Source organism: Belonocnema kinseyi, chromosome 5, assembly GCF_010883055.1.
Source record: "Belonocnema kinseyi isolate 2016_QV_RU_SX_M_011 chromosome 5, B_treatae_v1, whole genome shotgun sequence".
Classification (NCBI taxonomy): Eukaryota; Metazoa; Arthropoda; class Insecta; order Hymenoptera; family Cynipidae; genus Belonocnema; species Belonocnema kinseyi.
The window spans coordinates 145,363,298-145,388,194 of record NC_046661.1 but is presented as its reverse complement, the minus strand read 5'-3'; the positions used below and the strand labels follow the sequence as shown (position 1 = coordinate 145,388,194).

The following is a 24,897-nucleotide window of genomic DNA, read 5'->3' as shown; positions in this document are numbered from 1 at the left end:
GGTTTCTTTTTTACAAAATAGTTGAATTTTTTATAAAATAGTTGAATTTTCAATCAAAAAAGAAGAATTTTTAATAAATTAGTTGAGTTTTCAACATGCAAAGATTAATTTTCAATCAATTGGTGGAATTTCCAAACGAAAAAGATTACTTTTTACAAAATAGTTGGATTTTCAATCAAAAGTCTCATTTATGTTTTCAACATAAAAGACTCATTTTTAATCAAATATTAAAATTTTCAACATAAAAGAATGAATTTTTATAACCAAATGGTCGAATTTCTACACGAAAAAGGTTTCTTTTTTTACAAAATAGTAGAAGTTTTAACCAACTAATTGAATTTTCAATCAAAAGATAAGAATTTTTAATCAAATAGTTGAGTTTTCAACCAATTGGTGGAATTTCTAAAGGAAAAAGTTTTCTTTTGTACAAAATAGTTAAATTTTTAACCAACTAGTTGAATTTTTAATCAAAAGAGAAGAATTTTTAATAAAATAGTTAAATTTTCAACATAAAAGGATGAATTTTTACAACCAAATGGTCAAATTACTAAATAAAAAAAGGTTACTTTTTTACAAAATAGTTGAATTTTCAATCAAAAGAGACGAATTTTTAATCAAAGAACTGATTTTTTAACATGCAAACATGAATTTTTACAATGTTGAATTTCAAAAAAAGGTTAATATTTCATAAAATTGTTGAACTTTTAACCAAATAGTTCAATATTGAACCTATAAAAATTAATTTAAAACCGAATATTTGAATTATTGAACAAAAATATTGGAAGTAGCACTATAAACAATTAAGAATTTTCAATCAAATATATGCATTTATTTAAAAAATGGTTGACTTTTTTACCAAATATTTTCATTTTCAACCTACAAAGATGAATTTTCAACCGAATAATCAAATTTTTAATTAATATTGATTGAATTTCAACGAAAAAAACTGTTTTAAATTTTACACAAAATGGTCGAATTTTCAACAAAAAAAAAACTAATTTTAAATAAAAAATAGTTGACTGCAAAAACGAAAAAGAATTTTCAACAAATAGTATAATTCCCAGCCGAAACAGATTTATTTTTTACCAAAATCCGATTAATTTTCAACGTGGTATTTAAAATTTCAACCAAAGAGAGAAGAATTTTTATTAAAATACATGAAGTTCCGATCAAGTAGTTGAACCTTCAACTAAAAAAGATCAATTTAAATCAAAAATTCATTATTTATATTTTCAATTTAAAAAAATTCTATTTAAAAATGAATTTTTAGCAAAACTAAATATTTAATCCGAAAATTTGAATTCTTAAAAGAAAAGTTAATTTTTAACCAAATAGTAGACTTTCTACCAAAATAGTTTAATTTACCCTAAGAAAGTGATAGATTTTGAACATAAAAATGAAAAATTTACGATAAAAAAAGATGAATTCTCAAAATGAAATGTAATTGTTGATATTTCCAACAAAAAAGATTTTTCATTCAGGACAGAAAAAAAATGTCCACCCGAAAATATGAATTCTGGAACAACAAGTTTAATTTACAACAAAAAAAAAAGTAATTTTCAACAAAATAATTCTATTTTCAACGACAGAGTTTAAATTTCTACAAAATAATTATATTTTCAACAAAATAGTTGAATTCTGCACTAAAAATGAGAAAATTTGAACCAAAAATGGAGAAGTTCAATTTTCAACGAAAAAATTAATTTTTCAACAAATAAAAAATTAATTTTCATAAAAATGGTGAAATTTTCAACTAAAATGATGAATATTCAATAACAAAAATGAATTTTTAACAAAGGAGCTCAACTTTCAATCAAGCCATAATATTTTAAACAAAAAATATGAATTTTCAACCAAAATGTTGAATTTTTTCAACCAAGAAAATTAATTTTCTGCCAAAAAACAAATTTGCAACAAAATCCATTAATTTTCAACCAAATAAGGCAATTTTTAAATAAAAAACTATAAATTTTCAGTCAATAATGGAATAGTTCAATTTTCAGTTAAATAATTTAATTTTTAACTACAAAAACGGATGTTCAATAAAATAGTTAAATCTTCAAACAACAAAAATAATTACTTTTTAACAAAGTTTTTTTTTCTGTCTAAAAACTAAAAACGATTAATTTTTAGCCAAAAATGGATTATTTAAATTTTCAGTTAAGAAAATTAATTTTCAACCATAAAAAAGCCAATTAAACAAATAGTGTGAAAACTGTGCATAAATGCTTACTTGTAAAATAAAATTACTAATTTTCATATTGCAATCATTTTAAAAAATTGACAAAAAATACCTCCCCCCCGTGTATGTTTTTGTAGTTTTTGAACGTCACCTTATCCAAAAATATGTTTGAAAAATAATTATAAATAATTATTCCATAATCATATATTACGACTTAATGATAACTCAATAATAAATTATTCTGTATTATTATTATATAAATTAAATATTAAAAAGGACATTTTTTCAAATTTACTGTCAAAAATTCAAAGCTTTCAATTTGAAGCCTTAGAGTCAATTGCATATTTTCCAAGTTTAAACTTGAAAGAATTTTTGGGGGGATTTGGGATATGCTTCTAAATACCTGAAAAGATTTTTGAAAAAATGAAATAAATTTTCACCTCCTTTTCTTTCGATGATTTTCACGCATTTATCATCATACTCGGGACAACTTTCAGCCCAATAAAGCCAATTTAATTGATCTCCACATCCTGGATGATTACTGTTACATCTGTAGCAGTAAATACTTTCTCCTGCGAAAACAAATTATTTTTTCTTATTTTTAATCGATTAAACATTTTAATATCTAATACATTTTTTTTAATATTTAAAAAAATAACTTCAATATAAAATTTTAAGCATTTTTAAAGAAAACTCATCATCAAGATTTCCAATTTGCAACAATTTAGGTTTATGTTAAGGTTTTAAACCGGAAATGGGTTTTTTTTTTTTTTAAATTGTTAGTTTTCAAAAATTAGACATTTTTTTTAACAATTTATGGATGCTTTTTTGTTCATAAAATTCTAAATCGCATACATATCTTTAAAATAATTATAATTTTTTATAAAATTTCTTTACAAATTCTAAATCTGTTTACTATTTTTAAAAGTTTCAAAATACTTGAAAATCTTTTGATTTTTTTCAGAATTTAAAAAAATCTACATTCTTCAAAAAAATTTGAAATCTTTACAAGTTTTAAATTATTTTTGAATATTTTCAACAGTTCTCAATTTTAAACTTACTGGAACTTTTTCTAAATTAATAATTGCTCAGTAACTATTTATTTATCATAATTTGTTTTAGTTTTGAGGTCTTTTTCAATATTCTCTTAAACTTAATTTTTCAAACAAATAAAATAATTACAAATTTTCCTTAGAATAAAATAAAATCTTTGCAAAATTATAATTTTTTTCTAAAATCCTTTACTAGATGTAGTTATTCATATTATGTTTTTAGAAAGTTATAAATTTTTGTTTTTTAAATTCTTCAACTTCTACGAACTTTTAAAAAATCATTTAGAAAGTTTTGAAATCTTTGTAAATTTTCTCTCAAAATTCATTTTTTTAAATAAAAAATCATTTACATTTTTACCATAAATCTTACAAACATTTTTGTATTGTCCTGAAACCTTTCAAAATGCTTAAAAATCTTACGGATTTTTTCCAAAATCGTTATAAAATCTACATTTTTCAAACAAATTTGAAATCTGCAAGTTTTAAATTATTTTTTAATCTTTTCAAAACACTTAAATTTTAAACTCACTGGAACTTTTCTAAATTAATAATAATTTTATTGCTATTTCTTAAAAAAAATGTGTTTTTGTTTTGAAATATTTTACAATTTATCGCTCAGAATTTATTAAAAATAAAATCTTTTGAAATTTTCCCATAAATCTTAAGATATGTATGTGTGAGTCGCTTCAAAACTTCTAGAAATCTTTTTAAATATTTTCAAATTTTAATAAAATTAAAAAAAAATCTGTATAAAATTCTAAAATTTCTAAATATCTTTTAAAATTATTAGAATTATTAAAAAAAAAATTTTATTCAGCATAATTAAAAAAAATGATTTTAAATTTCCTAGATTCCAAATTTTATTTCAAAATTTTCAAAAATCTATATTTTGTTAAAATTGTTCGAAAACTTTTAGTTTTAAATTAAAATTGTTACTTTCAATCTTTAAATTTAGCTTTCGGGAAATTTTAACGATTCAAGGTTTTCTATTTCAAACAAATGAGTTTCAAATTGTTTATTTTTTAATATTTGATTTATAATTTCTGATTTCAAAGGATTTTTTTTAATATTGCTAAATATTAAAAGGTTTTTTTTGTCAATTTTAAATCTAATGTAATCTAATTTAAAGAAAACTCATCATCAAGATTTTCAATTTGCAACAACTTAGGTTTATGTTGAGGTTTTAAACCGGAAATGGGTATTTTTGTTTAAAAATTGTTAGATTTCAAAGATTAGACATTTTTAAAACAATTTATGGATGCTTTTTTGTTTTATCAGCATTTTTTTTACCTGAAATTTACAGCATTAAGCAAAAATCATTAAATTGTAAATGTTCATAATTTTGAAAAATTTGAAGGTCATTTTGGTGTTTTATAGAAAAAACCGGTATTTAAGGACCAAAATAATTATAGTTATAACACTCAATCAATTAATTTTATTTAAAATAATAAAATTCACAGGTTTGAACAATTTCGGATTGTTTGAGTATTTTTCGACGAAAATTGAAAATTTTATTAAAAAATCATTACATTTTAAACAAGAAGAATGTTTACAAGCAACATTAATTTTCAAAGAAAAAGATAATATTCTTTTAAAAAATCGATTTTTCAACAAAATTTGTGAATTTTCAACGAAATAGTTTAATTTTCAATTAAAAAAGACAACTTTTTCATCAAGCGCATAAATTTTAAAAACAGCTAGTTTGATTTTTGAATAAAAAATATCAATTTTCAACCTGAAATAGAATAGTGGAATTTTCGATTAAAAATCTAATTCTTAATAATATAAAAAAACTGGATTTACAGCAAAATAGTTCAATTTTCTATTGGATTAGTTAAATTTTTAGTATAAAAAAATAATAACCAGAAATGGGTATTTTTATTTGAAAATTCTTAAATTTTATAGATTAGACATTTTTCAACAATTAATCTACGCTTTTCGGGTTTATCAACATTTTTCTACTGGAAATTTACAACTTTAAGCAAAAATCATTAAATTATAAATGTTCATAATTTTGGAAAATTTGTAGGTCATTTCAGATTCAATCAATTTTATTTTAAATTATAAAATGTACAAGTTTGAACAATTTCGGATTGTTTGAGTATTTTTCTTCGAAAATTAAAAATTTTATTAAAAAATCATTACATTTTAAACAAGAAGAAATTCTGAAAACAATATTAATTTTCAAAGAAAAAGATAATATACTTTAAAAAAATCAATTTTTCAATAAAATACGTGAATTTTCAATGAAATAGTTGAATTTTCAAATGCAAAAAAACAAATTTTTCACAAAGTACATAAATTTTAAAAACAGACAGTTTGATTTACAGCAAAATAGTTCAATTTTCTACTGGAATTGTCAAATTTTTAGTTAATAAAATAATAACCAGAAATGGGTATTTTTATTTTAAAATTGCGAGATTTAAAAGATTAGACATTTTTTAACAATTTATGGATGCTTGTCTGTTTCATCAGAATTTTTTTACCGTAAATTTACAACTTTAAGCAAAAATCATTAAATTTAGATATTTTAGATTCAATTAATTTTATTTAAAATAATAAAATGCACAAGTTTGAACAATTTCGGATTGTGTGAGTATTTTTCGTCGAAAATTGAAAATTTTATTAAAAAATCATTACATTTTAAACAAGAAGATTTTTTAAAAACAAGATTAAATTTCAAAGAAAAAGATAATGTTCTATTAAAAAATCGATTTTTCAACCTAATAATTGTGAATTTTCAACGAAATAATTGAATTTTTAATTATAAACAGAAAAATTGTTCACAAAGCAAATACATTTTTTAAACAATTAGTTAGATATTTAAATAAAAAGTATTAATTTTCAACCTCAAATAGAATAGTGAAATTTTCGATTAAAAATCTAATTCTTAATAATTAAAAAAAAAACGGATTTACAGCAAAATAGGTCAATTTTCTAATGGAATTGTTAAATTTTTAGTTAAAACAAAAAATAATAACCAGAAATCGATATTTTTATTTAAAAATTGTTTCTGTTTTATCAGAATTTTTTTACCGGAAATTTACAACTTTAAGCAAAAATATTAAATTGTAAATGTTCATAATTTTGGAAAAATTGTGGGTCATTTTGGGGTTTCACACAAAAAATTGGTATTTAAAGGCCAAAATAATTATAGTTGTAATAATAATTTCAATTTTTTAACCGTTTCAGGTCATACTAACGGTTTTCGTCTCAAATCGGAATTTTGAAACAAAAATCATTAAATTTAGATATTTTAGATTCAATTAATTTTATTAAAAATAATAAAATTTACAAGTTTGAAAATTTTAGTGAAAAATCATTACATTTTAAACATGATTCTTAATTTTTTAACAGTTTTAGGCGATGTTGGAGTTTTTAGAGCGACCGTTTTAATCGAAGAAAAAAAATCCCGGTAATTTCACGGTTCGCAAACATTTTTCCTGGCCAACAAAATTTTAAAAATCGAACTCTATTCTAAACTGTAAAAGTACATGTAATATAAAATAAACGAAAAAATTAAGAATTCACAGTGGAACTGTTGAATTTCAAACTTTTAAAATTGAAGTTTAATAATTTTTAAATTCAAAAATTTTGTATTCAATTGCTCAATAATTTACTGCAAAATTCTAAATTTTTAACATTCATAAATTATAGAGTTCAAAAATTTAGATTAGGTTCCAAAAATATAAATCCACGTTAACATTTTAAATACTCTAAATTAAAGAATCAATTCATGAACTTTGAAATTTTTAAGTTATTTTAGACTAGAAAAATTAAAAATTTTAATTTTTTTTTTACTTTTTTATAAATCCAAATTTTAATTTTGGATTTAGAACTTGAAATTGTGAAAGGATCCAAACGAATAATAACATTTTCTTAAAATTCCTATTGAATATTCAAAATAATTTTTCATTTTGAAAAATGACTTTAACAGAATATTTGAAAATGATTTTAAGAGATTTCCAAAATTGTCAACAAAAAAAACCCTCGAAGATTTTAAGGAATTTTTTTTTAATTTGCAGGATTTTCTAAAAATTGTAGGAAAAATTCTATTCATTTTAAAGTATTTTAAAAAGTTCTGAAAAAAATTTGCACAAACTTCGTTTAATCTACTTTATATTATTTTAAGTTTTAAATTAATGTTGAATATTTTCAAAACTTCTAAATATCTCTTAAAATTACTTAAATTTTTTCTACAAAGATAATAAGTGTTCAATTATTATTTATGCATCAAAGTTCAACAATTTTGCTTAGAAATTAAACATTTTTTAAATAGAACTTTTAAATATTTGGCTACAATTTACTGGTCTTAAATCAACATTAAAATATTGCTAAATATTAAATAATGATACTTTTTCTTAATTAAATTTTATTTAATCAAACGGGTTAAAAATTAAATAATTTAGACTGGAACAATATTTTTAATTTAATAAAAGCCTTGAATTACGAACATGATATTATTAAGTTATTTTTAAATTAAAAATAGTTTATTTAATTTTAATCGCACAATCTTAAAATTCTTAAACTTTGAACGGATTCAGAATCATTTTATCAAATCAATTATTGTTGAGTTTTTGATGCTTAAAGTACAGATACATTTTTAAAATTATTTATTTATATTTACAGCTGATAAAATAAAACTCTTTTTTATCAAAAACTTTGTACCAAAATGGTTACTTTTATTAAAGAATCATTAAATTTTCACAGAAGATTAACTAGTTGGAACAATTTTATGTTATATTATTTTTAAATAATTTTAGTTTGTTTTATCAACTTTCGACGGAATTAAAAAAATATTTTGTTACTAAAAAGACGAATAGTTTATTTGGGAACTAGAAAACATCAATTTGGAACCAAAAATGAAATAGTTTAATTTTCAGCTGAAAATATTAAATTTCAAACAAAAAATATGAATTTTTGAAATAAAATGGTCCACCTTTAATTGGAATAGTTGAATTTTCAACAACAATAGAATTAATTTCTTACCAAAAAGACGATTATCAACTAAATAAATGAATTTTCAACTGAAAAAGTCAAATTTTCAAACAAATAGTTAAATTTTGAAGTAAAAAAGGTCAATCAACCAACTAAAAATGAAATAGTTCAATTTTCAGTAAAAAAATTAATTTTCCACCAAAATTGTGAATTTTTAACTTGAATGACGAATCTTGAACTGGAAGTTAAATTTTCAGCAACAAAATTAGTTTTTTACCAAAAAAACTACTTTCAACCGAATAAATAAATTTTCAACTAAACAATATTTTTTTCAACCAACGAGATACATTTAAAAAAAGATATGGAATAATAGTTACAATTTCTGTTTAAAAAAAAATCAACTAAAATAGAAGAAAATTGTGAACAAAGTAGTTCAATTTTCGACAAAAAATGTCTTTTTATCCAAAGAGAAAACAAGTTTCAAATTAAATGACTCAGTTAAAAATTAAACTCTTGTTAAAAATATTTTTTTTTTGGTTGAACAGTTATTATTTTAAATAAAAATTAATTTCTTAACCGAAAACAAAATTTTTTTAACAAGATTAACTTTGAAAGAAAAAGATCATTTTCTTTCAACAAATGTGAATTTTCAATTAAAGAGGAGAAATTTTAATTCAAATTGTTGAATTTTAAACTAGAAAAGATCAATTTTCGTCCAAAAATGAAAGTTAAATTTTTCAGTTAGAGAAATTAAGTTTCAACGAAACTGGTGAATATTTTCAACAAAAATTATGAATCTTCAACAGGAATAGGTCAATTTTATACCTACCAAAAAAAATTTTTTTTATCATAAATGTTAATATTCCACAAAAAAAGACCTTGAAATTTCATTCAAAAAAAATTAACCAAAAATATAATAGTGGAATTTTCCGTTAAGAATCTATTTCCTAATTTTAAAAAATGATAAATCTCCAAACAAAAATAATTAATTTTGAAAAAAAGTTTAAATTTTACCCGCAAGTAGTTCGTTACAAGAGATCGTTACTTTCATTAAAAAAGCATTGGAATTCAAATAGTATTAACAAATTTTGAACAATTGTAGGTTTTGTTCACATTTCTCACCTGAAATTGGTATGAAATTTACAGTTTTCGAACAATTTTAAGTTATGTTAACATTCTTCACCAGAAATCGGTCACTTTAAATAAAAAAATTAGATTTAAAAGGAGATTTACAATCTTTACGAATTTTGTCTTATTTGATGTCAGTGTTTTTCGTCAAAAATAAATATTGCTAATAGAAAAATTATTAGATTTAAAAAAATATTGACAATATTTTTAGGTTTTCTTTTTTCACCGGAAAGTTAAGATATTAATTTTTCTTTCCTTTTAGAGTTTTCTGGAGGTTTATATAGAAAATAACCAATTTCATAAAAAAAAAAAAAATGGATTTCGTCAACAGGTGACTAACCTATAAACCAAAAATTGTATAACTTTCGATAAAACATCAACTTCAAAAAAACAAAAAGACTGCCACTTTCTAACAATCATTAAACCCTTTTTTATTATCTAAATTGACTCTATTTTTACGCTAATTACTACAAAAATTACTCATGTGAAGCCACGCCCTCGAAAAGTTTGGTTATAAAATCGAAAAGATTTTAATTTTTAGCTTTTTTACCTTCTTTTGCCAATAAACTCAACAGGAAAAAAACACACACGGCTTTCGTCCACATTTTCACTTCCCGAACTCACTTAAATAACAATTATATTGATAGTATTTTAAGTATTATTAAATAATTTGTTTACTCGACAAGTAAACTTGAGTCACTGACACTGACAGATCTTAATTTGTCGAGTGGAGGGGGATATATAGTAATTTCTAGTAAAAACAGGATAACTTTTTTTACTACACACCAGAGTGCGCAATCTGTTCAGGTCCGAGTTCTGCGAACATTCAAATTTAATATATGAAAAATCTTTTTTGATACAAGTTATTAATTAAAGTTTATATTCCATTCGTAAAATAAAGTTTCACTTGAAGAACTCTTGAAAGCAGGTATTTTCGAAAGTTTTCTATTTTTTATAGTGAAAAATAATATTTTCAAATTAAAAAAAAAACTGTTTTAGAGGAAAATCATTTTTTTTTATTTCAACTGTTAGTAATTAAAATTCTATCTGTTGAAGTTTCTTGTCCTTAGTTGAAAATTAGTCTTTCATTGGTTTTTGTTTAATTTTTGGTCAAAAACTGTTTTTTTTTTGTTTGAAAAATTACATGATTTGTTGAAAACCCATCCTTTTTGGTTGAATCCAACGTCTTTTAATTAAAATTTGTTTATTTGTATCAAATATCAACTATTGCATTTTAATTTGATTGTTGAATATTCATATCTTTGGTTTAAAATAAGCTATTTTGGTGAAAATCAGTTTTTTTTTCGTTAAAAATTGATTTACAAAAAAGTTTATTTACTTTGGTTAATGATTCATTTATTTGGTTGCAAATATTTAACTAATATGTTTAAATTTAACTCCTTTGTTTAAAAAAGTTTGGGTTAAAAATTAATTTTTTATTTTAAAATTCAACTTTTAGGTAAAAAATTTATGATTTTGGGTAGAGCGTTTAATAATATTGTTAAAAACTAATTTCCTCTGGAAAAAATTAATTTTTTTAACTGAAAAATTAAGTATTTCATTTCAAGCTCGTCTGTTTTGTTTAAATTTAACTGTTTTTTGTTTAATAATAAAATATTTAAAATCTGTTTTGATCAATAATTCAATTTTTTTTTAATTAAGCTAATGTGGTTAATTTTTGGTCGAAGGTTATAATCATTATAATGAGTTGAAAATTCTTCTCTATGGCTGAAAATTCATCTATTTATTGAAAATTTCGCTTTTTTGTTGAAAATTAATTAGTTTAAAAGAAAATTTAACTGTTCCATTGTTGGTTCAACATTTTTTCTTTTTTAGTTGAAAATTCACTTTTGTTTGGTTTTAAATTGAACTATATTGTTTATAATTAACATTTTATTCAAAGATATCAAAATAACATTTTTCAGTTCAAAATTGAACTATTTAGGTATTTAATTTCTCGTTACAAATTCTTTTTGCGTTGTTAAAAATTATTATTATGTTAAACTGAAAATTCATTATTTTTCTTACAAATTGACAAATTTGGTTAAAAATTCAGTTCTTTATCTGGTAATTTAACTATTCTATTTTTAGTTGAAAATTTAACTATTTCTTTTTGTTTAAATTTTTTACCAGTGGTAAATTGTTCTTTGAAGCTTAAAATAATTTGTTTGAAAATTCATCTTTTTGGTTAAAAATTCATTGGTTTAGTTGAAAATTGTAATATTTTTTTGATATTGATAACATTTGTTATTTAGCTTTTTTATGGAAATTATTTTTTGCACTGATAATGTAAATATTCCATCTTTGGTTTAAATGATTTTCTTTTATAGTTAAAGTTTTTTTAAATTTAATTTTAATAAAAAATTTATTTCTTTCGTTGAAATTTGAACTATATTGAGGAAAATTCCATTTTTTGTCTGTAAATTTAACCATCCTATTTTGGTTTGAGCTTTTTAGTTTAGATTTGAACTATTTTGTTTTTGTGAATTCCTTTTGTTGTTAGAAAACTAATTTTTTAACTGAAAATTTTACTATACTATTTTTGGTTGAATTTCTTTCTTCTTTAGTTGAAAATTAATTTTTTCATCTAAAAATTTAACAGTTCTATTTTTGGTTAAAAATTTATGTTCGTCGTTTAAAATTTAACAAATTTTGTAAAAGTTCCTTTCATTTTTTAATTTGCAAACTTAACTTTTTTTAGTTGAAACTTCAACTATTTGTTTGAAAATTCACGTCATTCTAGTATAAAATTAATCTTCTTGTCGCCGTTCAAAATTTATCATTAAAAGTTAAACTCAACCATCTATTATTAATTTCTATAAAAAAAGCTATTTTTCATTGATTGAATTTGAATTTTCGCGGAACTTTGACTAGAACATTTACCGCTTCTAGCGGGCTAGATATAATCTCTTTGCTAGGGAGATTTGTTTCTTAAAGACAAATAGTTGGCAACACTTACAATTAGAACAGCAATTTTTTCCTTGGCATCACAGAGTGACATTTCGTTTTTAGAATTCTTGCAAAAGTTAATTCTCAGGACTAAAAATGGTAAAATTTCTTACTTTTGTTTATATTTTTACTTGATTTTTAATATTTATGTACATTTTAACTTTATTTTATTGGGGTATCATTTATTTGAAGAACCTGTCCATCTTTTTTGAGGTTATGTGCCTAAATTCTTTTTGAACTTTAAAAATAATTTTGGTTTTAAATGAATTTGATAGATTAGAAAAGTGCACATGTTTAAAAGAACATAAGGTGCTTTTTACTTCATTATTTAGAGTTAATAATCCTCTGCAAAGAAGTGTTCTTTTTTTTGGAGGTTATGTTTTCCGTGAGCCGAATATAAATCTCCTTGTTTTAACGTTTTTTGTTTGTTAATTAACCGAGATAATAAACATTTTCAGAGTTTCGGTTACGGTGCTGCAAACGCAAAACCTCAAATAAGCCAAAATGACCTTGGCATGGGGGACGAAAATTATGGGATTAAAAGTCCCATGATTGCTGGGTGAGTAAAAAAGAAAAAATTATTATTCAAATAATTAATTAATAATTTGCTAAGTGTTTTCTCTACTTTTAATATGAGTTTTCATTTTTAGGATAAAAATTGGAATTTTCCAAAAAAGTGTTCGATTTTCAAGGAAATAAATAAATTTTTAACTAAAAAATAAATAATTGTAAATATATTTTAAACCAGAAAAGCTTTTTTTTAAACAAAAATGGTTTATTTACATTTTCTATAAAAAAAAAATAATTTTTATTAAAAAAACGCCAGATCACAAATTTCATCAGTATCAAAAAAATGTTCAAATTTTCAACTGAAAACAATAAAATTAAAGAAAAACAAAAAAATGAAAAATAATTAAATTTTCAACTATAAAGGAAACAAATTTCAACCAGAAATTTCATGCCTAAAATTTTAGATAAAAATTGAATTTTTAATAAACAAAAAATACAATTTTGAACTCAAATGCAAAATAAAAATTTTTAGTTAAAAAAATTTATTTTCAACCAAGGAAAAACGAGTTTTTAACCAAAAATGGTATAATTACATTTTCAATTTTTTTTTTAAATAATAATTTTAACCACAGAAAAATGTACACAAAATAATTCAATTTTGAACGAAAGAAATCAATTTTGAACAAAAAAAAAAAAGAAATAATTGTAAATTTATTTTCTACCACAAAAACAATTTAAAAAATGATTTATTTATATATTCAGTTAAAAAATAACGTTAAATAAAACAAAACGACGTGTCAACAAAATATTTAAATTATCAACCAACAAGATGAATTTTCAAACAAATAATTTTCTACCAAAAAGAAAAAGTCTGAATTGAAAAAATTTGTCAACCACAAAAAAATGAAATTAATTATTTACATTATCAGTTAAAAGATAATGTTAAATAAAACGATGTCTCAAGAAAATATTTAAATTTTCAGCCAAACTAATGCATTTTCAACCAAAAAGACGAATTTTCAAACAAATATTTTCATACTAAAAAAAAATAATTTTTCACTAATAACAAATTAATTTTAAAAACTAGTTACATTTTCAAAAATATTGAATAGTTACAATTTCAGATTAAAAAACTGCATTTTCAACAAAATAGTTCAATTTTCAGCGAAATAAATCAGTTTTTAACTAAAAAAGAAGTAAATGTGTTTTCAACCATTAAAAACATCAGTAAAAATGGTTTATTTCCATTTTTATTTTAAAAAATAATGTTCAATAAGAAAAGGAATTCAAAAAAATATAAAAAAAATCTACCAAAAAGATTAATTCACAAAGAAATAGTTAAAATTTCAACTAAAAATGGAATCGTTAAATTTTCAGATAAAAATTTGCAGTGCCATTGTTGTTAAAACTATTTTTTTTAAAGTTTTTTTTTTTTTAGTTTTAAAGTTCTCCGAAAACTAAGTAAATTCATATTGCTTATTCGTAAAAATAGAGATAACTCAATTTCAATATTATATTTATTAACTAATTATATTTATAAATATTAATTCTAACCCTGTGGTTAAGAATTTCACAGTTCTGTGGCAATAAAATCCGTTTGGATATAAAATTCAAGTATTTGGTTGAAAAATTAAATTTTTCTGATAAAACGTCAACTATTTTAGAGAAAATTCAACACTTTTATGAAAAAGTCATTTCTTCGGGTAGCAACTTAATATTTTTTTGTGAAACATTCAAAATTTTTGTTCGAAATTAATCTGTTTTTGTGGAGGATGCGATTGTTTTTGATCGAGAATTAATGTCTTGTGTGGTTAAAGTATCAACTATTAAAATTGTCATTAAAATCTCTTCTTTTTTTTAAGATTAATTACTTCAAATAAAACTTTAATTATTCCATTTTTACTTAAAATTCATTTTTTCGGATAGAAATTTAATTTGTTTTGGTTCGAGGATTCAACAATTTTGTTAGAAATCAGTTTTTTATTGTTGAAATAAATTATTTTTTATTTAAAACTGCAATCTTTTTGGTTTTCATTGAGAATTCCACTTTTTTGTTGAAAATTGCATTACTAGGTTAAAAATTCATCTATTTTATTCAAAATATTTTTTTTTTTGTAAAAAAAAAACTATTTGTTTTGTTTGAAAACTCATCTTTTTGGCTAAGAATTTAATTATTTTGTTGAAAATTCAACAATTTCGTTAAAAAAATCATTCTTTTCAGTTGAAAATGCGTCTTTTTCGATTAAAAATTCGACTATTTGGTTGATAAATAAACTATTTTGTTCAAAATTAATCTTTTTGGTTGATAATGAATATTCTTGGTTGAAAAATCATTTATGTTATTGCAAGTTCAATAATTTTGTTATAAAAAATGGTTGAAAATTTGTTTTGCATTAAAAATTAAAATATTTTTGGCTTTCGTTGAGAATTTATCTTTTTTGTTGAAAATCGTATTACTAGATTTAAAATTTAACGATTTTGTTCAAAATTAATCATTTTGGTACAAAAATTTTTGTTGTCAAATTCGGCTTTTTTTGTTTAAAAAATGCAACCATTTAGTTAAAAGTTTTTCGCCTTTTTTTATAGAAAATGTATCTTCTTGGTTGAAAATTATTATTTTTTTTTAATGAAATATCAAACATTTTCTTGAAAGTTCATCTTTTCAGTAGAACATTGATTTCCTTTTTATTAAAAATTACACTGTTTTATAGAAAATTAATGTTTTTTAATTTATTATTCAATTATTTTGGTGAAAAATCTTTTTTGATGGTTCAGTACATCTGCTTTTAATTTCTGATTTAATTTTTGTTGTTGAAATATCAACTATTATTTTTTAGGATGAAAACTCTACTTCTTGGCTGAAAAATATTTTGTTTTTGTTTGAAGATTCATAATTTTGTTAAAAAATTCGATTTTTTTTGTAAAAATTAATTTTTTTTTAAATTCAACTGTTTTGTAGAAAATTCATTTTTTTACAAGCAATTAATTCTCTGGAATGAACAATTTTCTACTCTATTTTTGGTTAAAAATTGATATTTTTAATTTAAAAATTCAACTATTTAGTTAAAAATATTTAGAAATAATAAAAAATATGAACTAAAAATTAATCCGCAACACTTCCAATGTTCAGAATATTTATTTGAAAATTTATGCTATTTTGTTGCGATATTTTTTTTTGTAGAAAATAAAGTTTCTTGGTTGAAAATTTAAAAATTTGGTTAAAAATTTATGTTTTTTTGTTGAAAATTCGTCTTTTCTGGTAGAAAATTCTCTTATTTTCTAGAAAGCTTATTTTTTCGCTTAAAATTGCACAGGTTTGGTTAACAATTAATCTGTTTTGGTTTAAGATTCAACTATTTTGATAGAAATTCGTCCTTTTAGATTTAATTTAACTGTTTATTTTTTATTTTTTAAAATCTACTATTACATTTTTCATTAAAAAAATTTTTTTTAGTTAAAAATATTATTACTATTTGATTTAAGATTTAATAATTTTGTAGAAAATTCAACAATATCGTTAAAAAGTAATACTTTTTGATTGAAAATTCAAGAGTTTTGTTGAAAAGTTGCCTTTCTTAGTTAAATAAAACTGTTGTTGTTGTTTTTTTTTTTTTAGTTTAAAAGTTTCTTTGGTTAAAGACTCACAATTTTAGTGGAAAACTCTTTTTTTTTGCTGTTAAATATTACATTTTTAATTGAAAATTCAACTATTTTATAGAAAACTCATCTTTTTGGGTTGAAAATTTAACAATTTGGTACAAAATTAAACTATTTTGGAGAAAAGTAATTTTTTAAAATTGAAAATTAATTCTCAATGAAAATGTAACTTCTTGATTTAGGGTTAAATATTGATCTTTTTAGTTTCAAAAATGCAATTATTTAGTTAACAGTTTTTCGAGACAAAAAATCAGATCCATTGTTTAAACTATTTAGTTGAATATTTATGTAATTTGTTGAAAATTCAACTATCTTGTTACAAATTATGTACTTTATTGGGAATTTATCTTTTCTGATAGAAAATTAATCTTCTTAGACAAAAATTCATCTTTTTGGTAGAGAATTGAATAATTTAGTCAAAAATTGGTCTGTTTTGTTGAAATTTGATCTTTCTCACTCAAAATTTAACATTTTGGATGCAATTTTTTTACTGAAAAAACCTTTTTTGATGGAAAATTTGTCTTTTTGATTTTAAAATTCATCTCTTTTAATTTAATTTTAATTTTTAAACTAAAAGTTTTGAATATTCCAATTAAAAATTCACGATTATAGTTGAAAATTCAGTTCTGGTTGAAAGTTTTTTTTTTTTTTTTAAATTGATCTCTTTTGATTAAAAACTCAACTGCTTGGGTAAAAATTGAACTATTTTAGGTAAAAATTTCACTATTTGGTTGAAAATTCAAGAATTTTGTAGAAAATTAGTTTTTTTTTAAATTAATTTTCATACAAATTTAACTCCACTTGGGGTTAAAAAATTGATCTGTTTAGTTTCAAAAATGCAATTATTTAGTTATAATACAAGTTTTTAGAGACGCACTAAATTTATACTAAAAACTGTTCAAATAAAATTGTAATTAATGTTACATCCAATGTTCAAAATTGAACTACTTTAGGTAAAAATTTCACAATTTGGTTGAAAATTCAACAATTTGGTACAAAATTGAACTGTTTTTTAGAAAATTAGTTTTTTTTTATTGAAAATTAATTCTCAATACAAATTTTACTTCACTTAGGGTTAAAAATTGATCTGTTTAGTTTCAAAAATGTAATTATTTAGCTATAATAAAGCTAAAAATTCAACATTTTGGATGAAATTTTTTGCTTTTTAGACTGAAAAGTCTTTTGGTGGAAAATTAGTCCTTTTGATTTTAAAATTTACCTCCTTTAAATAGTTTTCAATTTAATTTTAATTTTTCAACTAAAATATTTAACTATTTCAATTAAAAATTCACGACTATAGTTGAAAATTCACCTCTGGTTGTATGTTTATTCATTTTATTAAAAATTGATCTTTTTTATTTAAAAACCCAACTACTTGGGTAAAAATTGAACTCCTTTAGGTAAAAATGTTACATATTTGGTTGAAAATTCAACAATTTTAGAAGCAGACATTCTTTTTGAATAAAAATTAAACTGTTCTATTGAAAATTCAACTCTCTACATTTATTGTCTTTCTCTAAATAGTCTCTAAATTTTTCTGGAATATTTCATACAACATATTGTATATATTTTTTTTTAGATTGGGAGCGACTAGACAAAAATTAGCATTCTCGCATCCCCTCGAAGGTTCCGAGAAAATGGTACGGCAACCGTAACTTAATAAATATTTTATTAATAAAAAGTAAAATTAAAAAAAAATGTTTGCGTCAGGTGAAATGAAAAATATGTTTTTATTTTTTTTTTTATTTCAATAGTACACGAAAAACAAGGAGCGAATGGAAATGGTGATGCTGCGAAATGCTCAGGGTTTACACGCGCCAATGCGATTGGCAATGGAAATTAAAGCGACAGAAAAAGTCGGCAGACTTCCGTTCTTGCCCTCTTCAATGGCAATGCGAGATTCGCTTCTTGGAAAGGACTTGGAAATTGGGTATTTATTTCATATTTTATTCTTAATTCGAGAAAAAAATTTTTTTGTTTGAATGTCCTACTCATTAATTCGATTTTTAGCAGGGCTTCAATTTAAATTATTTTTATTTTATTTTTTTTTATCGTTTTTTTTTTTACTTAAATGCGAATTGAAACCGTAAAAAAACTATTTTTCCTTAAAAATTAATTCTTCGGGGTTGAATAGTCTACTATTATATTTTTATTTTTGTTGAAATTCGTCTTTTTTTGTTAAAATTTAAATTATTAGATTTGCAGTTTCAAGAACTTAATTTCATAAGACATTTTGACTGGGAATGCTGCTATTTCATTTCTGGTTAACAAATTATCATTTTTAGTTCAAAAATGAAAAATTTGGTTGGAAATTTATCTTTTCTAGTCGAAATTTCAACTATTTGGTGGAAAATACATTTTTGAAGATGAAAATTTAACTATTTGGTTAAAAATTCAAGTATTTTCAAGTATCAAAATCAGGATGGCGACTTGACCGGGAATTGAACTAAAAAATCAGTTTTTTTACATTTTTCGTTGGGAATTTACCTTTTTTTTCCTTAAAAATTCAAATGCTTACGTTTAAATGCTAAACTCTTTTGTTAAAAATTAATTTTGTTGGAAGGTTCGTAATTTTAATTTAAAATGTATCCCTTTTTAAAAATGTATTTTACTTTGTTGAAAATTAATTTTCCAAATGAAAATTTAAACTTCTATTTTTGTTTAAAATTTTATCCTTTTTTCTTATGGCAATTGATATTTTTTTACAAAAAAATGAAACTATTTTTTTGGAAATTCATGTAATTTGTTTTTTTTTCAAGAATTAGATTTGTAACGGAAAATTAAAATATTCTATTTTTGGTTGAAATTTTATCTTTTTTTTTTTAATGAAAATTGAAATTTTTTACAAAAAAATTAAACTTTTTTTTTTGGAAATTCATGTAATTTTTTTTTCTTCAAGAATGATATTTTTAACGTAAAATTAAAATATTTTTTTTTTTAGTTAAAATTTTATCTTTTTTTTATGAAAATTGATATTAAAAAAAAGAATGAAACTATTTTTTTATGGAAATTCATGTAATTTGTTGAAAATTCGTATTCAAATTAAAAATGTTGTTGAAAATTTACGTTTTTTAGTTTATGTTTGTTGTTAGAAGATTCGTCACTTTAATTTAAAATGTATTCCTTTTTAAAAATGTATTTTACGTTGTTGAAAATTAATTTTCCAAATAAAAATTTAACTATTCCAGTCGAAAATTTAGCTTTTTTTTCTGAAAATTCGTTTTTTTTTTGTTTTTTCAGAATTACATTTTTAACGAAAATTTAAGCAATTCTATTTTTGTTTGAAATTCTATCTTTTTTTTTATGAAAATTGATATTTTTTTACAAAAAAAAAATAAAATATTTTTTTTTGGAAATTCATGTAATTTGTGAAAAATTCGTAATCAAATTAAAAATTTGGTTGGAAACTGACCTTTTTTAGTTGAAAATTCAACTATTTGGTGGAAAATACATTTTTAAAGATGAAAATTTAACTATTTTTTTAAAAATTCAAGTATTTTGTTTTTGAATTTTGTAAGAAGTATAATTATTTGGCTGAAAATGTACTTTTTTGTATGGAAAACTAGTCTTTTTTGGTGGGAAATTCTAATATTTTGATAGAAAGAATCAGCTATTTGTTTGAAAATTAACTTTGTTTTTTTTTTTTTTTTTGGTTTGAAAATTTAACTTTTCAACAGAAAATTTATGTATTTTGATAAAAATTAGTGTTTTTGGTATAAAATTAATCTTCTTGGCTGAAAATTCATTTATTTTTGTATAAAGTTTAACTATTTTATCAAAAATTAATTTTATAGTCGAAAATTGGTCTTTTTTGTTTGGAAAGTTCAAATATTTTGTTAAAAAATCAACTTAATTGGTTAAAAATTAACGGTTTTGTTGAAAATTAATTAATTTGGATGAGAATACATCTTTTTTTACTTGAAAATTCCACTATTTTGGTACAAATATCAACTCTTTTTTTTTTTAATTTTTTAATTTTTAATACACCTCTTTTTGTAAAAATTCAAACCAGCTTTCATTTAAAATCAAAATCTCTTTTGTTTATAATACTAACTAAATATCATATTTTTGCTTAATAATTGTTTTTTTTTTTTTTTTAGTGGAAAATTGAACTATTTGGTTCAAAATTCATCTCTTTTTTTGTAGAAAATACGTGTTTTTGGCTTGAAAATTCGACAATTTCGTTGAAATTTCTATTCTTAATAAAAAATTCATTCTTGATTGAAAATTCAACTCCTTTTTTTTTCGTTAAAAATTGGTATTTTTTTTATTTTCTTGGTTGAAAATTCAACTATTGTGTAAAAAAAAATGTCGTTTTGACCTTTTTGGGAAAAAAATCGATTGTTTCTTAAATTCAGCTGTTTTGTAAAAAAATAAGTCTATTTAGCTTAAAAAATTATATAATTTTGCTAGAAAATTCATTTTAAAATATATAAAATATTTTTAAAAAACAAACAAATATTATTATATTTTTGGTTTATAATTGTCTTTTTTTTAAATAGAAAATTAAGTTTTGGTTTTTATCATGGTAGAAAATTCCAATATTTGGTTAAAAACTCAATTTTTTGTTTAGAAAATTTATTTTCTTGGTTGAAAATTAAAGTGTTCTGTAAAAAAATCGTCCTTTCGGCTTCATATTTAAATAATCTGGTTAGAAAATTCAAATATCCGGTTAAAAAATTAAAATTTTTGTTACAAATTCAATTTTTTTTGTACAAAATTCTTTTTATTGGGTTGAAAATTTAACAATGTGATTTAAATTTTTGATTTCTTGGTTGAAAATTCAATTTTGTTTTTAAATTCATCCTTTTGGTTTCAATAAATTTGACACTTAATTTTTTTTAAATTCATTTTTTAACAGAAAATTGAAGTATTCTATTTTCTTTTGAAAATGAAACTTTTATTCAACTATTTGGGTGCAAAATTTTCTCTTTGGTTTGAAAATTTACTTTTTTTTATAGAAAACTCGTCTTTTTTGGAGGAAAATTTCAATGTTTTTATACGAAAATCAGCTATTTGGTTCAAAAATGAACTTTTTGGTAAAAATTCACATTTTCGGTTTAAAAGTTCAATTGTTTGGTAGAAAAATCGCCTTTTTGGCTTGAAAATTCAACAATTTGGTTGAAAGCTTCACTACTTTATTAAAAATTCAATTTTTTTGTTTTGAAGATTCATCATTCTAGCTAAAAAAAAATTTGCTTGTTGAAAATTTCACTATTTAAGGGAAAATTCATGTTATTTTGATGAAAATTAGTCTTTTTGGTATTACAAATCAATCTTATTGGTTGAAAATTTAACTCTCTTGATGAGAAGTTTAACTACTTGATTGAAAATTAAATTTTTTTGTAGAAAATTCGTCTTTTTTTGTGGAAAATTCAACTTTTTTTGTAGAAAAATTAGATATTTGGTTGCAGATAAACTTTTTTGTAAAATATTGATATTTTCGTGTTAAAAATTCAATTGATTTGCAGAAAATTATCTTTTTTGGCTTAAAAATCAGACAAATCAGTTAAAAGCTGAACTACTATGTAAAAAACTAATTGTTTAGGGCTTGAAGTGCAACTGGATAGTAAAAAATTCCATTTTTTAATTAAAAATGAACTTTTTTGTAGCAAAATTGTATTTTTTGGGGGAAAATTAAACTATTTTGCTAGAAAAATCAGCTTATTGGGTTGAAAATTAACTTTTTTATAAAAAATTCATATTTTTGTGTTAAATATACAATTGTTTTGTAGAAAATTAACCGTTTTGCCTGGAAAACTCGACAATTTGGTTGAAAGCTGAACTATTTTTTTTAAATTTATTTTTTGTTTTAAAATTCTTAATTTCAGTTAAAAAATCTTTTTTTTTTTTGTTGAAAATTTTACTATTTCATGGGAAGAAATAATTTTTTTTTCATTAATAATGCACTTTTTTGTGTAAAAATACGTCTTTTTTGGTGAAAAAATGAAACTATTTTGGAAGAAAAATCAGCTTCTTGGGTTGAAAATTAACTCTGTTGTAAAAAATTCATAATACAATTTTTTGTAGAAAATTCTCCTTTTTGCCTGAAAAATTCTACACTTTCGTTGAAAGCTGAACTACTGTGTTAAAAATTAATTTTTGACCAAAAGTTCTACTTGTTGATTAATAATGACCTTTTTTTGTTGAAAAATCGTGTTTTTGTGGAAAATTAAACTATTTTGCTAAATTTGCCGCTTTGGCTAAAAAATTCAACAATGTAGTTATTAATTTTATTTTAAAGAATTTACAAAATTAATTTTTTGGCGGAAAGTTCTACTTGTTGATTAATAATGATCTTTTTTTTTTTGAAAAAGCGTCTTGTCTTTTTTCGAAATTAAACTATTTTTCTAGAAAAAATCAACTTTTGGGCTTAAAAATTAACTTTGTTGTTAAAAATTGATGTTTTTGTGCTGAAAATGTAATTGTTTTGTAGAAAAGTAACCGTTTTTGCTGGAAAATTCGTTTTTTGGTTTAAAATTCTTCATTTCAGTTAAAAAATCATTTTTTTCGTTGAAAATTTCACTATTTCATGCGAAGAAATAATTTTTTCATTAATAATGTACTTTTTTGTGTAAAAAACGTATTTTTGGGTGAAAAATTAAACTATTTTGCTAGAAAAATCAGCTTCTTGGGTTGAAAATTAATTCTGTTGTAAAAAATTTATATTTTTGTGTTAAAAATACAATTGATTGGTAGAAAATTCTCCTTTTTGGCTTAAAAATCCGACAATTTGTGTGAAATCCGAACGACTTTGTTAAAAGTTAATTTTTTTCTTCAAAAAGTTCTACTCATTGATTAATAATGACCTTTTTTGTTGAAAAATCGTATTTTTTGGTGGAAAATTGAACTATATTGCTAGAAAAATCAGCTTGTTGAGTTAAAAATTAACTTTTAAACATTATTTAAATTTAATTTAATTACAAATTACAAATTATTTTAATTAAGAAATTACAGTTTCAAATTAAAAATTGATATTTTGTGTTAAATATACAATTGTTTTGTAGAAAATTAACCGTTCTGGCTGGAAAACTCGACAATTTGGTTGAAAGCTAAACTATTTCATTAACAATTTATTTTTTGGTTTAAAATTCCTAATTTTAGTTAAAAAATAATTTTCTTCGTTGAAAATTGTACTATTTCATGCGAAGAAATAATTTTTTCATTATTAATGCACTTTTTGTGTTAAAAAACGTATTTTTGGGTGAAAAATTAAACTATTTTGCTAGAAAAATCAGCTTCTTGGGTTTAAAATTAACTGTGTTGTACAAATTCATATTTTTGTGTTAAAAATAGAATTTTTTGTTGAAAATTCTCCTTTTTTCCTGGAAAATTCGACAATTTGGTTGAAACCTGAACTGGTATGTTAAAATTTTAATTTTTGGCAAAAAGTTCTACTTGTTGATTCATAATTAACTTTTTTGTTGAAAAGTCTTCTTTTTTGGTGGAAAATTAAACTTACTTGCTAGAAAAATCAACTTTTTGGGTTTAAATTAACTTTTTTTGTTAAAAATTGATATTTTTGTGTTAAAAATACAATTTTTTTGTAGAAAATTCTCCTGTTTGCCTGAAAAATTCTACAATTTGGTAGAACGCTGAGCTTCTGTTCAAAAATTAATTTGTGTGCAAAAAGTTCTACTTGTTGTTTAATAATGAACTTTTTTGTTGGAAAATCATATTTTTGGTGGAAAATTAAACTTGTTTGCTAGAAAAATCATCTTTTTGGGTTAAAAATTTTTTCATTAATAATGCACTGTTTTGTTTTAAAAAACGTATTTTTGGGTGAAAAATTCAACTATTTTGCTAGAAAAATCAGCATCTTCGGTTGAAAATTAATTCTGTTGTAAAAAATTCATATTTTTGTGTTAAATATACAATTGTTTTGTTGAAAATTCTCCTTTTTGGCTTAAAAATCCGACAAGTTGGTTGAAAACTGAACTTCTTGGGTTAAAAATTAACTTTGTTGTTGAAAATTGATATTTTTGTGTTGAACATTCAATTCTTTTGTAGAAAATTAACCGCTTTGGCTGAAAAATTCAAAAATTTGGTTAAAAACTGAACTGATTTGTTAAAAATTCATTTTTTGGTTTAAAATTCTTCATTTCAGTTAAAAATTAATTTTTGTAGGTGTAACAAAATTTTTATCTTTATGTTAAAAATTCGTTGTTTTTTTTTTGTAGAAAATTTGCCGCTTTGCCTAAAAAATTGAAAAATTTAGTTATTAATTTTATTTTGAAGAATTTACTCTCCTATATTCGTAAAAAGTAATCTGCATTTCAGGCCCTGATTAAAAATAGAAATTTTGTTCTTGATTTTTATAGATTCGAGGACATTCTCAACCCTCCAGAATTCAGAGAACAAATGGGCCAACCACACGCCGTTGTAGAAAAAAGTCTTGGAATTTTGTAAGATTAGCGTTTATTTTCTTGCTTTTTTTTTTACCGATACAAATAAAACAAATTCATAATTGTTAATCTATTA

General features: G+C 21.7%; 2 protein-coding genes across 2 annotated transcripts in view; one reads left to right on the top strand and one right to left on the bottom strand.

Annotated features, from left to right (window-relative positions):
- The window catches only part of LOC117172968, an 11,693-nt gene extending 1,690 nt beyond the window's left edge, over nucleotides 1–10,003 (bottom strand). The window contains exons 1-2 of the mRNA XM_033361296.1: nucleotides 9,851–10,003; nucleotides 2,623–2,754 (exon numbers count right to left, since the gene is read on the bottom strand). Of these exons, the coding sequence (XP_033217187.1) occupies nucleotides 2,623–2,754; nucleotides 9,851–9,905 (187 nt within the window). The 5' untranslated portion in view covers nucleotides 9,906–10,003. The remainder of the gene's footprint in view (nucleotides 1–2,622; nucleotides 2,755–9,850) is intronic.
- A 2,230-nt stretch (nucleotides 10,004–12,233) lies between these two features.
- LOC117173322 (proteasome maturation protein) lies at nucleotides 12,234–24,890 on the top strand. The gene is made up of 5 exons (XM_033361813.1): nucleotides 12,234–12,348; nucleotides 12,708–12,808; nucleotides 17,996–18,056; nucleotides 18,171–18,346; nucleotides 24,738–24,890. The coding sequence occupies exons 1-5, from the start codon at nucleotides 12,346–12,348 to the stop codon at nucleotides 24,823–24,825; spliced, it is 429 nt and encodes a 142-aa protein (XP_033217704.1). The 5' UTR covers nucleotides 12,234–12,345; the 3' UTR covers nucleotides 24,826–24,890.
- Nucleotides 24,891–24,897: the final 7 nt, after the last annotated feature.